At 43.3% G+C, this 14,165-nt stretch overlaps 1 protein-coding gene across 1 annotated transcript; it reads left to right on the top strand.

Moving 5' to 3' along the window:
* The first annotated feature begins 10,292 nt into the window (after positions 1–10,292).
* Positions 10,293–13,144, top strand: LOC136714764 (ankyrin repeat and IBR domain-containing protein 1). Its single transcript, XM_066692372.1, has 9 exons — positions 10,293–10,376; positions 10,624–10,790; positions 10,946–11,034; positions 11,351–11,481; positions 11,770–11,895; positions 12,103–12,189; positions 12,291–12,370; positions 12,561–12,703; positions 12,902–13,144. Exons 1-8 carry the CDS (start codon positions 10,329–10,331, stop codon positions 12,577–12,579), a joined length of 747 nt encoding a protein of 248 aa, XP_066548469.1. The 5' UTR covers positions 10,293–10,328; the 3' UTR covers positions 12,580–12,703; positions 12,902–13,144.
* Positions 13,145–14,165: the final 1,021 nt, after the last annotated feature.

A 14,165-nucleotide genomic window follows, 5' to 3' on the forward strand; every position in this document is an offset into this window, starting at 1 on the left:
ATGTGCACAGTCACACTGGCCTGTCAGGGCTCGCTGTTGTGTGCTCAACACTGAGTCAACGTCCATCATCAGAGGGCAATTTACTTTGAGCACCGGTGGAAAGCCCCCTTTGGCTTCATCTTGGACAGTAAGAGGTCTGTCCTGATGTCCTCCTCGTTCGAAACATGGGAGATCGAAGCATCAACTTCGATGTCAAGAGGTCGACAGAGGTGGTCGACGGGATCCTCGCAGTCGATGGAGTTGGTCTAAAGCTTGACGAGTTGGTCGAGAGGTCAGCAGATGTTGATGTCGAGGGGGGTGATCGACGCAGATCTCGATATGCTGAACGGTTAGAATTCCCATCAACAGAGGTCGAGTCAGTGTAGGGGGGTGCCCCAACCTGGAGATGGGAAGAGATTTTGTCCCCAAGGTTTTTATGTCCCCCATAAGGGATTCACCCCAATCTGGCAACCCTGCTTGTCATCTAACACCTGCCTTATCAGCTGAGAGTTCCAGGGCTTTCTGAGGGTCTTTGGATTGGCTAGATATTCGTAGAGTCACGACCCGTGATTGGTTAAAAAAATATATAAGATCTCTAGGCTGATGACAGTTACATAGTAACATCCTTTCCATTGGTCAATACGCTCCCCATGTCTTGCAACTGGGCATTGCAGCAGCCAGGAAAGACGCAATGTAAACAAACCACACATGGGTCTTTTCAGCCAGATCTCAGCCACGCAGCAGAAAAAAACGCATGTCTCTATCACAAATCGTTTCCCCATAAATTAATACTTGGTAATACAGTTATCCAAGGCTACTTACTAAATATAAAAGCAATACAAAGTGCAATAATACAGTACAGTTCAAAGCATAATGCAATTTACAAATTCCAATTTACACAAGTGTATAGGAAATATACAGTAAACCATACAGTAAGTCCAACATCCTAGATTGTAAAAGCTAATAAGTGCAGACAAGATGTGAAGTCATAGTTAAGGGATAGGGGAAAGGGGACATAGGGGAAATCAAACTAAACAATATGAGTACTAGTAATGCAAAGCAAGAAGTATTGACTTCGTATTGCGCTTATATTTTGTAAATCGCCCTGGATAAGGGCGTCTGCTAAGAAATAAATAATAAAATAATAGTAATGACAAAACATTGTATAAGTGCAATATTACAATACACTGTGGTTTTGGAAGCAGCCCTCCTCTTTCCTGGTCTGATCTGGTGAGGACGCTCTGCAATGCAGGTGGTCTGGGTTCCCAAAGAACAATAGTGTGAATGGTAACCCCATCAAAGCTGAAGTGGACCAGAAAGAGATGTGGATCCTCTTTGAAGGCTAGGGACAGTACGAATGCAAAGGGAACTGGGTTATTTTTCTCTTGGTCTACGTTTTGGTCCACTTAAAGAGGACTGAATTTGGTTCTTTAAAAAAGCACTATATGTGTAAACACCCTTAGATAATTTGACCTTCTTCGAGGTAATGTTAAAATGCATCTGTGTGGACATTACATTTTCAAAATAAATATTCAAGCTTCACATCAGGTTTGGGTTCGAAGCCGTCCATCGATCCATCCATTTTCAAAATCACTTATCCTGGTGAGGGTGGTTCGAAGCAGTCAATATATGCTTTAATACTGTGATCACAGGAGAGAAAGTGAATTCCCCTGCACGTAGGCAAGGACAGGCAGTTTTTATAGAGAACACTAACACTGTGTGCAGTTAGAACATTTCATTATATGCATCGTATAGTTTTAGTACCTAATTTAAAGGCAAGGTAACAAGATAGAACAAGGATGTGGTTTTAGCATCTTATATTTTCATATCTAATTCTTTACAAGCTAGCTTACAAATTGTGTGGTTTGACACTAAGGCTTATTCAAACAGAAACTGTCTGACCCACAATTAACCCTTCTACTCCACATGACAATGCAAGCCAGACTTCATGACCATTATTACACATTTTTCCAAATGTACAAAGTTTGTGGAAAATCATATGGACCTATGCACAGACTACTACATAAAATACTGATTACATTTTAAAACAAATGCTTTTGGAATAGGATATTTAAAATAATACAAAATAAAATAAAAAACTGTTCTGATTAGTCGGCAACAATCTGTACCTCCCGCTGTAACAGAGAAATGCGGTCTTGCAGACTCTGTCATCTTCAACCTGTTTCCAGCATTGTTTTTCTAATAATATATAAATGTTTTATTAAAAGAACCATCAATAAATGTTTTGCACATGTTGCACTTACTGCTCAGGACAAAAGAACATGTTGATGTTGTTTTATAAGCAGTATATTAGGTACACATCCAAACTTGCATTTTATTAATTTGAATTAAAATCTCTTTGCTATAACAACATAATTAAGTTTATCCAGCCATCTGTCACCCTGCTGTCCTTTCACTGGTCCCACCAGCATCCCACACATCACACAGATCACCAGCATTTCACTGGCCAAGATGCACAGTGAGGACATAGGGGCAGGTTTATGTCCCCAGGAGTGACAAAGGGCTAAATGTTTAGTTAGGTATGTATTACGACTATTTGTTTTCTGCAGCTCTTCTGGTGGATCATGGATCATTATGTTGTGGGTATAATATAATGGATTTGTGGTGGTGGGGGTTATTGGAGTTAATTGATTTATTGCACTGTTGATTTTACAACCCCCTCCCCCCTCACAGTATACCTGCAGGTGTGGAAACCATGCCCTGAGTCCAGCCCCACACCTGAGCTCAGTCCGAAGGGGTAGAAGGAGCTAAGAAGACCGGTGCTGGCAGCCTTGTTCTGATTGGGGTCCAGCGCCGCACCTGTGGGGAGAAACATGCTGCATGAAGATCCCGGGGAGACAGTGCTGGGAGTGACTGCTGCCCAGAGGGGCCTGAGCTGAGACTGAGCTGTGACAAGACCATTGCGAGTTTGGGCACCTCTCGGCGGAGAATGACATTTCCTTTTACAGTTGGTTTTATAGGTCTCTTATCTCCATCTATGTCAAGGAACAGTAAAATAATGTGTGTCCTGTAAGTGCTCCAGCACCCATGCCAGCGGCTCTGTGAGGTCCCCCCTGAGAATCAGGGGTGGCAGCGCCTGTTTTGGAGGTCTAGGGTCACACTCGCCCGGGACATATAAAATCATGGCAAATTAGATTTTCTAATAAAACAAATTGTTTTAGGCGGGGTGACATGTATTTATTGAGGTCTTTGTACCAGTTGTATGAGATTTCTCTGCAGCGGGTCTTGAGGAATTCCAGACACACATTTACTGATTTTCAACCCTTTCTTCAAAGCTGTGGAAATTGCACTTTGGAAAAGAACCATTCCCTTTATAGTAGTGGTGACATCACATATTAAGAAAACGTTACTCAACTGTTTCAACGGTCCTTGTCTTTTAACATTAATACTGCATACAATGATCAGTTGCATGCTCAATGTCCTCAACTGAGAAGCAATATCCCTATCTGCCTCTTGTTCTCAATCTAACCTAATATTTTTTGGTTTGTTTGAAGCAGTTTCATGTTTGTATGAGAACTAAATTCATAATGGCTCATCTTTTGCAGGAGTCTTCCCTATTTTAGCAACTTCTTAAAAGTACATTAGAACATCTTTACATGATCTAATATTCCAGTAATACATACTGTGAGGAAACTTTACATATGTACCTGCATGTAAACATAATGTGCAGGACACCAGGTGAATATTTGTTGTTGGGGGTCGAGGTCTTTTGACTACACTCACCTAAAGGATTATTAGGAACACCATACTAATACTGTTTTTGACCCCCTTTCGCCATCAGAACTGCCTTAATTCTACGTGGCATTGATTCAACAAGGTGCTGAAAGCATTCTTTAGAAATGTTGGCCCATATTGATAGGAAAGCATCTTGCAGTTGATGGAGATTTGTGGGATGCACATCCAGGGCACGAAGCTCCCGTTCCACCACATCCCAAAGATGCTCTATTGGGTTGAGATCTGGTGACTGTGGGGGCCAGTTTAGTACAGTGAACTCACTGTCATGTTCAAGAAACCAATTTGAAATGATTCGACCTTTGTGACATCAGAGGATGGGTACATGGTGGTCATAAAGGGATGGACATGGTCAGAAACAATGCTCAGGTAGGCCGTGGCATTTAAACGATGCCCAATTGGCACTAAGGGGCCTAAAGTGTGCCAAGAAAACATCCCCCACACCATTACACCACCACCACCAGCCTGCACAGTGGTAACAAGGCATGATGGATCCATGTTCTCATTCTGTTTACGCCAAATTCTGACTCTACCATCTGAATGTCTCAACAGAAATCGAGACTCATCAGACCAGGCAAAATTTTTCCAGTCTTCAACTGTCCAATTTTGGTGAGCTTGTGCAAATTGTAGCCTCTTTTTCCTATTTGTAGTGGAGATGAGTGGTACCCGGTGGGGTCTTCTGCTGTTGTAGCCCATCCGCCTCAAGGTTGTACGTGTTGTGGCTTCACAAATGCTTTGCTGCATACCTCGGTTGTAACGAGTGATCATTTCAGTCAAAGTTTCTCTTCTATCAGCTTGAATCAGTCGGCCCATTCTCCTCTGACCTCTAGCATCAACAAGGCATTTTCACCCACAGGACTGCCGCATACTGGATGTTTTTCCCTTTTCACACCATTCTTTGTAAACCCTAGAAATGGTTGTGCGTGAAAATCCCAGTAACTGAGCAGATTGTGAAATACTCAGACCGGCCCCCCCGGCACCAACAACCATGCCATGCTCAAAATTGCTTAAATCACCTTTCTTTCCCATTCAGACATTCAGTTTGGAGTTCAGGAGATTGTCTTGACCAGGACCACACCCCTAAATGCATTGAAGCAACTGCCATGTGATTGGTTGGTTAGATAATTGCATTAATGAGAAATTGAACAGGTGTTCCTAATAATCCTTTAGGTGAGTGTATAGTAGTAATATAGGGCACTCATTAAGGGGGGGTTAAGGGGGATTTAACTTTTTGACCCTGAACTTCAGTTGAACTCGAGGGACCCTTCCTAGGGGGCGTGTCCCGCATCACTGAATAATTAGCATATTTGTTGACAGGGCCCTGGAATTGTAATATTTGTGGGTGGTGCTGACAGGGCCCCGAAGGAATGTACAGGGGGTGGTTGTTCTTCAACTGTTTTTCAAACCCTCTAAAAGATTTGTATTTAAGCCAGACTGATTCTGTAGTAAAATAGCTCATTTTCCCTATGCTAGTGAAGCTCCAAAAGAGCTCTATTTAAGACCGCCCGATTAATTAGTAAAATAGCTATTTTTCCCTACACGAGTGAAGCTCCAAAAGAGTTCTATTAAAGCCCTCCCAAATATTTAGTAACATAGATATTTTTACCTATGCTAGTGAAGCCCCAAAATAGTTATATTTATGCCCTCCAGAGTCTTTAGTAAAATAGTTATTTTTACCTAAGCAAGAGCCGCAAGGCTGTCTCTTCAACAGGGCCAAAGGGGTTACCTCTTTCAAATGGACAAGGTCTGGAGCTTTTTGAGCTAGTGGGGGTGATGTCTACGTCTTTAGTAACCTCGGATCGGTGAAGAATGAGTATATTTGGGGGCGGAGTTGACAGGGCACTGAAAACAGGGGCGTCTGTTTACACTTTGAGAAGCGGCTCTGAAGACAGGGGTGTCTGTTGACATTTGAGGCGATGTGACTGGGCCCCCTAACCCTCGGATAAGGGAATGTGGCGAGAGATAGCGTTCTGTAGAAGCAGTGGGGCTGTGGGTAGTTTGAGAGGCAAAAGAAGGACTGAACTTTAGAAAATCCTGAATAGGTGCCAAATTCAAAGAAATGTAATACAGAAAATGTAAATTGAAACTTTCAGTAATCAGCATAATCTCAGTAAATACTACACATACCCAAGACCAATATTTTCTTGCATTTCAGAATATAGCAAACGTATTACTAATTTAAGTTAAGAAATCCTTAAATACAGAATTATAGAATATATATGTTATATAAGAAGCATAGACTATATATGTAGAAACTGGGAAATTTCAATACAACTCAATAAAATCAGCATTTGTAATATTAGTAACAAAACATCAAATTATTTTAAATAAATATGTAATATAATCCATTCATACATTAAGATGAAGTAAATACACTCAATACGATCTAAGCACAAACCTATGTGTGTATGTATATTTATATAATTTATACATTAGAATAGCTTGACAATATGAAGTTTGAACAGCCTTCAGTACAACTAACTAGTAACATCTTTACAGAGGGGTGTCTGTGTGTGTGTGTGTGTGTGTGTGTGTGTGTGTGTGTGTGTGTGTGTGTGTGTTTACATATATACTGAGTGCAAGCTGGAGATCACTGCCCCAGGTTTCTTTTTCGTTTTCAGATCCTAATAAGATTCAGCCCTTCCTCCACTTTGCACAGATTTGTACTAGATTGCAACTTTTATGTACAGAGCTAAAGAATGATAAGTCAGGCTAAATTTAAATTTCTAAACTTTAGAAAATCCTGAATATGCACAAAAGTAAAAGAAATGTAATACAGAAAATGTAACTGGCACTTTCAGTAATCAACATAATATCAGTAAATACCAGTCCACCCAAGACCTATATTTTCCTGTATTGTAGAATATATCAAACATATTATTTAAAGAAAAGGTAAATGTAAAGCTTGAATAAACACAAATATAATGTTTTAAATGTGTTTGTATGTGTGTGTGTGTGTGTGTATTTACAACACCAGGTGATGTAAACGAAATGTAACGTTACTAAGTTAACTAAAGAAATCCTTAGAAGAACCATACAATATATATGTAGAAACTGTGAAATTTCAATAAAACTCAATAAAAGCAGCATTTGTAATACTATTAGTAACAAAAAATCAAATTATTTAAATAAATATCTAATGTAATCCATTCATGCAATAAGATTAAGTAAATACACAATATGATTTAAGCAAAAACCTATGTGTGTATATATATTTATATAATGTACACATTACAATAGCTTGGGGGTGCAGTCTGAAGACCTGAATGGTCTTGGTTGTATTGACAGTAAGACATTTGAACAGCCTTCAGTACAACCAACTAGTAACATTCTAACAGACATAAAGAACGAAAACACAATTTTAATAACGACAGTAAGTAAATGAAACTAAACCACACTTATTTAACTTAAGAAATACAGTATATAACCAACATTTAACTGAGCACAGCTCTCTTTGCTAGTTAGATAACTCTCCACGGTCAAACAGAAGCCTTATAGTAGTAACTTTCTTACAGAAATAAAGAATGCACCCCATGATGTTTAGATTTTTTTTTTTTTTTAATTCTAAAGTAACTTTAGACATATTAAAGTCCAGTCTCAGCATCTCAAGGAGTGATACCTACCCAGCAGCACATAAACAGAATACAGACAGAGGCCAGAGGGAGCAGCAACCTTAGAGACCACAGCGAGAGACAAGCGCAGGGAGACACAGTCACACTAGAGTCACACCGGATCATGTGTGAATCCAGCAGGTCTGTAGTGAGATAACTAACAAAGCAATCAGGCACAGAAAAATAGATTGGCTAGAAATAGATAAAAAAGATTAAAAAAAAATACATACATAAATAAATAAATAACCATAATAACAGGGTGAGTTAGAAAGACCAAACCGTTTTATTAAGAACTTGCTTCACCGAAACAGTTCACACAGTCACTCCACTGATGCCTGACAGGATCACACTGCAGTGGAGGGGCTTCGCAAGCAGCACGTCCTGCTCTCAGCACCGCGGGGGGGTTTGCAGGAGCGGCAACAACACAAAACAGACCCCCTAATGACTGAGAATTTATCACCAGAAAACCTGTACAAATCCAGCGGTCAGGCATTTCTACCCTGTCTGAGTAACGTGATTCAGTAACATCTCTCAGTGATATTCTGTCTAAATTCTATGTAGTTCTTATCTGGGTGTCTGATTTTAAGTCTTCATTTTTATGGTTTCAAACCATTTTTGCAATTAAGTGACTGTTGTAATGCAAGTGTGAGAAACACTTCTGATTTTCCAATTCTTCAAAAGACCCTTTTCGAACCTTCAAATAAAGTTAAAATGTCTTTATTAATCATGCACAGTAAACAGAAACAGGGGTGATATTGTACAGATATGTGAGACACCAGATGTATTAAATTCCAATTTTACATAAGTACAGTAAGTGACTTCCTACATCCTGCACGGTGGAAGCGAAGTGCTGTCGAGATGTCGGGTCACAGACGAGGGAAAGGGAGCAACGAGGAAAACAACCACGGACGCGAGAAGCAGAATAAAACCAGGCGCACAATATATGCTAGTGTGTCGCACATGGATTCACACATTCTGACACGCAAAGTGATGCTTCGTTTTTCATTCATGTATTTCTCTTAAAACAAGAGCCCCAGCTTGGAGCTTCAGGACAGATTGCACCGCGTGTTCCTGGGCCCCAATATGCGGCCAGCGAGCCGACACGGTCTGCCGGTGATGCATCTTGGTAGCCCGACTGGAAAACACTACAGCCCCGGGACGTCGGGCTAGCGATTTTGCGGGCCCTGTGCTGTTCCTTGACCTACGATTCCTGGATTCCCCCTACCAGCCTGTCCACCTCATCGTTGACCCTTGCTTGCCTTATCGTCCTCGCCTTCGCATTCTCCTGGACGTTGCTTTTGCCGGTATTGACCCTCGCCTGTCCCCGGACTCCCTTATGTCTGCACCCAGGTCCCTCACACCTGAGTCACCGCGTTACAACTTAGCTTTGTTATTTTTGTTTAAATAATGTACAATCCGTAAATTCTCAGCTTGTCAATATCTGCATTACCACAAAATGGAGGATTTTTACCTTTGTTCAAAAGACATGCAAACTCAAACAAACAATGAATCAAATAACAATTTCCTCACCATTTCTGGCTGCAAGAATGAATTGAATGAATTCTGGTAGGTTTTTTTACAACAGTAAACACATATTACATACTTATTTCGTTTCAACATTATTTCGTAAAACAAAAAATGTATAACACACCAGAAACTGTTTCACAGCGACCAGGATGGATCACCTCATTCCCCGGTTGCTTAAAAAATATCTCTAACTTTAAACTATATATATATATATATATATGTGTGTGTGTGTGTGTGTTTTTGTTCTTGTTCTCTTTCTATTAACCTGCCAAAGCCTGTGTTAGCTTCTAGTTCCTCAGTCTTTCTCTCTTCTCTGCTAGCTGTGCTCTGGAAGGTTATCTAGAGAAAAATGTGCATTTATTTGGAAGGGCCCCTGGACCGCTGAGGCAGTGAACTGTTTGTGTGGGGGACACAAGTGTCTACACTATTGTTTTCCATTGGTTTATTGCTCGTCTCTGCAGAGGAGAGAGTGATGTAGCTGGCCTGGTCCCTGCTGGTCACCAGGGTCTCAGAGACAGGCTTGTCCACATTTGTCTTCTCCAATGATCTAAAAAAACAAGAACAAACGAACAGAAAACTGCAAAAGGGAAAACGATTCTTTATGACTTTTGTTGCTGTGAGCAAATAATACAGCGTGTGGCAAGATGGGGAATTTATCAACTTTTACATACACTATGTGCGTACCAAGCAGGTTCAAACAAATAAATGTATACTTAATAAATGTAGCCTATCTAGACTATCGGAGAACCGATATTATCTGCCGATACTAGCCTTTTACAGAAATAAATGTATCGATACATTTTCTCAAACTATTGGCTAAATATTTTTTTCTAATGACAATAAAACCCTTCGTCAGATTCAGACAATTAACAAATACATGTTTATTTGGTTTCACACTCGTTATTATATTATTTTTTACATAGGAAGCTCCGACTCCACAGTGATTGTCATGCGCAGTGGCGCCGCGCACAGTGCTGAGCGCGATATTTCCGTGTTGACCGCTGACCAATCACACGCCGCTCTCACTGTCCAGCCGCTCCAGCGAGCTCACCGATTGGCTACGAGACATGAACCGACAATGCGCAGCCGCAGACGTGTTTTCTCTCTCAAGTTCAGTTAAAGTGCAGCCATTTCGGGGAAGGGGCGCTTTTTCGTGTAACATAATGATATGAGGTGACTCTTTTCATGGGTATTTATCTTACTTTTAGAGATTATACAAAGCGGGAACAAATCGTCCAGGGGGGGCACTTGGCAATATAGCAGCGTGACTCGCATTGTGTGTCACTGGGGCTTCCCGCCAACCCTGCCCCTCTGCGGAGAAAAGACTAGTGTTTGTATTCACATCTGTAATTGATCTGACCCGGTAAGAATAACGACTTTATCACATTTCACAACTGTTATTGTTGTTATCTTTATATTTATTGTTGTGTAGGCATTATCTGACTCTGTGCGTCGTGCATGGTCTCTAAGGAGATGTATAAGCGCTACCTCCTGTTTGACATCAAGGTAAAAACACAAACGTGTGTGTGTTTGTGTGAGGGTGTGTGTTGGCGTGTGTGTGACAAGCACATTTCGACGGCAGTCACAGCTGCAATGGCGTCGTATCTCAGTATCTGCTCTGTAACAGATCATTTTAGCTCATCCAAGTGAACTGAAACTCATTTTAGATTTATTTTATTGTTTGTTTTTCTCTCCCCCCAGAAGCCCTCTGTCTCCCTGTTTACAGTTCAGTGTTGTTTCCTCTGTATTTCAGGCGTTTGTTGAGACCAACCCTGCTATCAAGTGGTGCCCCAGCCCAGGGTGTGAGAGAGCTGTCACACTGGCCAGACAGGGCCCCACAGGGACCGGCACCAATCCACTGCTCTTTCCCCAGCTCAAGGCACCGGCTGTGGACTGTGGAGAGAGACACCTGTTCTGCTGGTGAGAGAGAGAGAGAGAGAGAGAGAGACAGAATAACCATTGTTTTTTTTAGAGGATCCCCTCTCCTGCTTAGCGGCCACGGTTCTGATTGAGCTGAGGTGTCCGAGTGTGAAAGGGGGCCCGAGGCATGAATGAACACCTGTTTTTGTCTGCAGGCAATGTCTCGGCAAGGGCCACGAACCCTGCGACTGCCAGACGTGGGAAGTGTGGCAGCACAAAGTGTCAGAGATTCATCAGCAAGAACGTGAGTGACCCCTGAGCTTTGCTGTCCTCAGTGTGTGTCCTGCTGTTTGCTTACAGGTGGCCTATTAAACCTACAGGAGGCTGTTAACCCCTCAAGGACCGGAGCCGCCCAGCCCAGATCTGAAGCCCCTGATTGTTTTCAGTCCTTTTTAGCTAATTTGTACATATATTGTTTTAATGAATACACCGTCGTATTCCCACTCTGCTCAGTTTATTCCCCGGCTCCTTGGCAGTCCCCCTCCTGCCTGTCAGAGCGTGCCCCTGGCCTTGCCGCGCCGCTGACTCCATGTCTTCTCTCTCTCCTATCCTCTGGCCAGACGGTGGACTGAGCGAGTTCCGCGAGAACGCAGCCAGCAGCCTGTGGGTTCTTGCCAACTCCAAGCCCTGCCCCAAGTGTCAGACGCCAATCCAGAGGAACGCAGGATGTAACCACATGCAGTGCACCAAGGTAATGTCCAGCACACCGCCCCCCACCTGAACATTTCAGATCATTGTTTTGTGAATTGAGTTGCAGCTCATTTGGCTCTTTCCTGAAATTAAAAATATAATTTCCACCGGAAGCAAAATCATTGCCTTGAAAACAGGAAGGACAATGTGAGCAGCCTGGGAGGAGCCTCTGTCTGTTTGTCTCTCTCTGTCTGTGTTTCTGTCTGTCGGTCTCTCTAATAATGTAGGCACCAGTGAACATGTGAATATTGACGCTGCAGGGTTGTGTGTGTCTGTTTTGGGTTTTCAGTGCAGTTACAACTTCTGCTGGGTCTGCCTGGAGGACTGGACGATGCACGGCTTCAACACGGGGGGGTCATACACCTGCACACGTTTCGATGCCATCCAGCTGGCGGAGCAGAAGATTGTGAAGGAGGTCTGGTCCTCACTCTTACTGTTGTTGTTTTATAGTTGTTACCATTATTACTGTTATTGTTGTTATCTTTGTAATTTGTATTGTGTTGTTGTGGTCATTATAGTTATATAACTTGAAGGCATTATCTGCATCAGTGTGACCCACCTGACCTGACAGACACCTGCTTTATCTTCTGTTTTGTGTTGTTGTCACCCCCCCCCCCATCAGATTGAGAAGAAGCGCAAGGTCCTCCAGGAGCACGAGCGCTTTCAGCAGTACCTCGAAAAGTACAAGAGCCACGAGGACCGCTACCAGGTGAGAGTGACGTGGCCCCTGGTGTCCCCCACACACATACACACACACATACAATGCAACAGGACAGCAGTGACTCTGGTCTCCCCCCCCCCCCCACACAGCTGGAGCAGCGGACACCTACGCCTACGGGGCCTTTGTGGCTGTCAAGAGCAGGAAGGAGGAAATCTTCAAACGAATGCAGGTAAGGTGGCGGTGTCCCCGGGGCTTCGGTTTGTTTTTGGATTCATGGGAAACAATCAGTCGGTCTTTGTTTTAAATAGTGACCTTTACGAAAGGCGTGTGGTGTCAGTCTTAGAGTCAGAACCTTCTCAGGTGGGACACACTGACCCCTCCCTGACCTCTCCCCCGACCTCTCGTGCCTGTGTCCCCAGACTGACCTGGAGACGGTGACTGAGGACCTGGTCAACCTGCTGACCAATCACACGCCACGGCAGACGATTGTGCGCGCCACCCGTCTGGTGCAGCAGAAGCGGCAGGAGTTCCTGGTCTCCACGGCCCTGGACATCGACTCATTGTACGTCTCCCCTCAGCATTGCTCTGTCTGTCCGTCTCTCTGTGTCTTACCCTGTATTTACCCCCCTCCCATCTCTCTCGTGTACCAAGGTGCACACAGAGGGGTGGGAGACACACAATCATGTCGCTGTGAGCTGACGGCAGCAGCAGTGCGCAGCGTGACCCGGGCGTTAACACCCCTGTGTTCGTGGCCCTGCAGGTGCTGAGCTCGCCGGAGAAGGACGACCCTGACGTCTGGCTGACCACCCTGCTCTGCCCCTCTGCCTCTTTTTGTTGAGGGTTGAAGTTTGAAGTTTGTTGTTTTGTTTGTTAGTTTTGTTCATTGACAGTGAAGTCCACTGGCCAGCCTGTGTATTTTGTTTTGTTTATTTGTTGTTATTGTTTATTTATCTCTTGCTTGGTTTTGTTTCATTAATAAAAGTCTTGTTTTTGTACAATCGTTCTTGATGATATTTTGTTAGTTATTTTTGATGAAGTTTAGGGGTTGAATATTTCTATCTAGGTTTGATTCTTCCTGAGGTGATTTCATTATCATTTGAAAGTGCTATCGGCACCTGATCATGGAGAAACAAACACACACCGCCTCATTATGCTGTCCAGGTCATTCTTTTACTGGTCAGGTGCTGCTAAAAAATTATGGCAAGCGACACACACATGTAACACTCATAATTTCTGTAAATTGACTTTTGGTTTAGCTGTTGAAAAGTCTTAAATCATTTTATATTCTCCCCAATTGCTTGGAAAATTATTAAAAAGCTCCGATTGGCCTAATGATCTCGTGCTTTAAGGCTTTACAGAAGCCATTGAGAGCGAACTCAGCTGGAACAAAAAGCAAGAAGACGGACTGTAGGACCAGGGTGGAAACAGCACGGTTTAAATAGGATCCGCCCTACGCCCCTGTGTACAAAATACAAGTCCTACATCCTAGATTGTGAGCTGGCAAGATGTGAAGACAGAGTTAAGAGCCAAGAGGAAGGGTGCATGAGGGAAATCAAATAAACAACACGAGTACTCGCAATGTAACAGCATGTCAAAATTGTAAGTACAGTCTGAAAAGCTGTGTCTCGAGTGATCGCCAGAAGGGGGTCAGCGACTCTGCTGTCCTGATTTCAGTGGGAAGGTCGTCTAACAACTTAGGGGCCAGGGATGAAAAGCAGCGGCTCTGGAGGAAGGGGAGTGGAGAGGAGGTAAAGTTAGGCTTCTGGTGCAGGGAGACCGGAGAGATGTGGAGGGGATGTACGGAGAGCTCAGGGTCTGAAGGTAGCTCGGTGCGGTCTGGGAGATCTGGGCATCATCTGCGTAGAAATGGTAAGAAAATCCATGGGATGTGATGAGGGGGCCCAGGAAGAGTGTGGAGAGAGAACAGGAGGGGGCCGAGGATGGGGTACATTTGTGAGGAGAGGTGTGGAGGAGCGAGTGGGGAGAGGGTCCAGGGCACACTTCGTGGGTTTGTGAGCTAGGAG

This window comes from Amia ocellicauda, chromosome 19, assembly GCF_036373705.1.
Source record: "Amia ocellicauda isolate fAmiCal2 chromosome 19, fAmiCal2.hap1, whole genome shotgun sequence".
NCBI classification, from domain to species: Eukaryota; Metazoa; Chordata; class Actinopteri; order Amiiformes; family Amiidae; genus Amia; species Amia ocellicauda.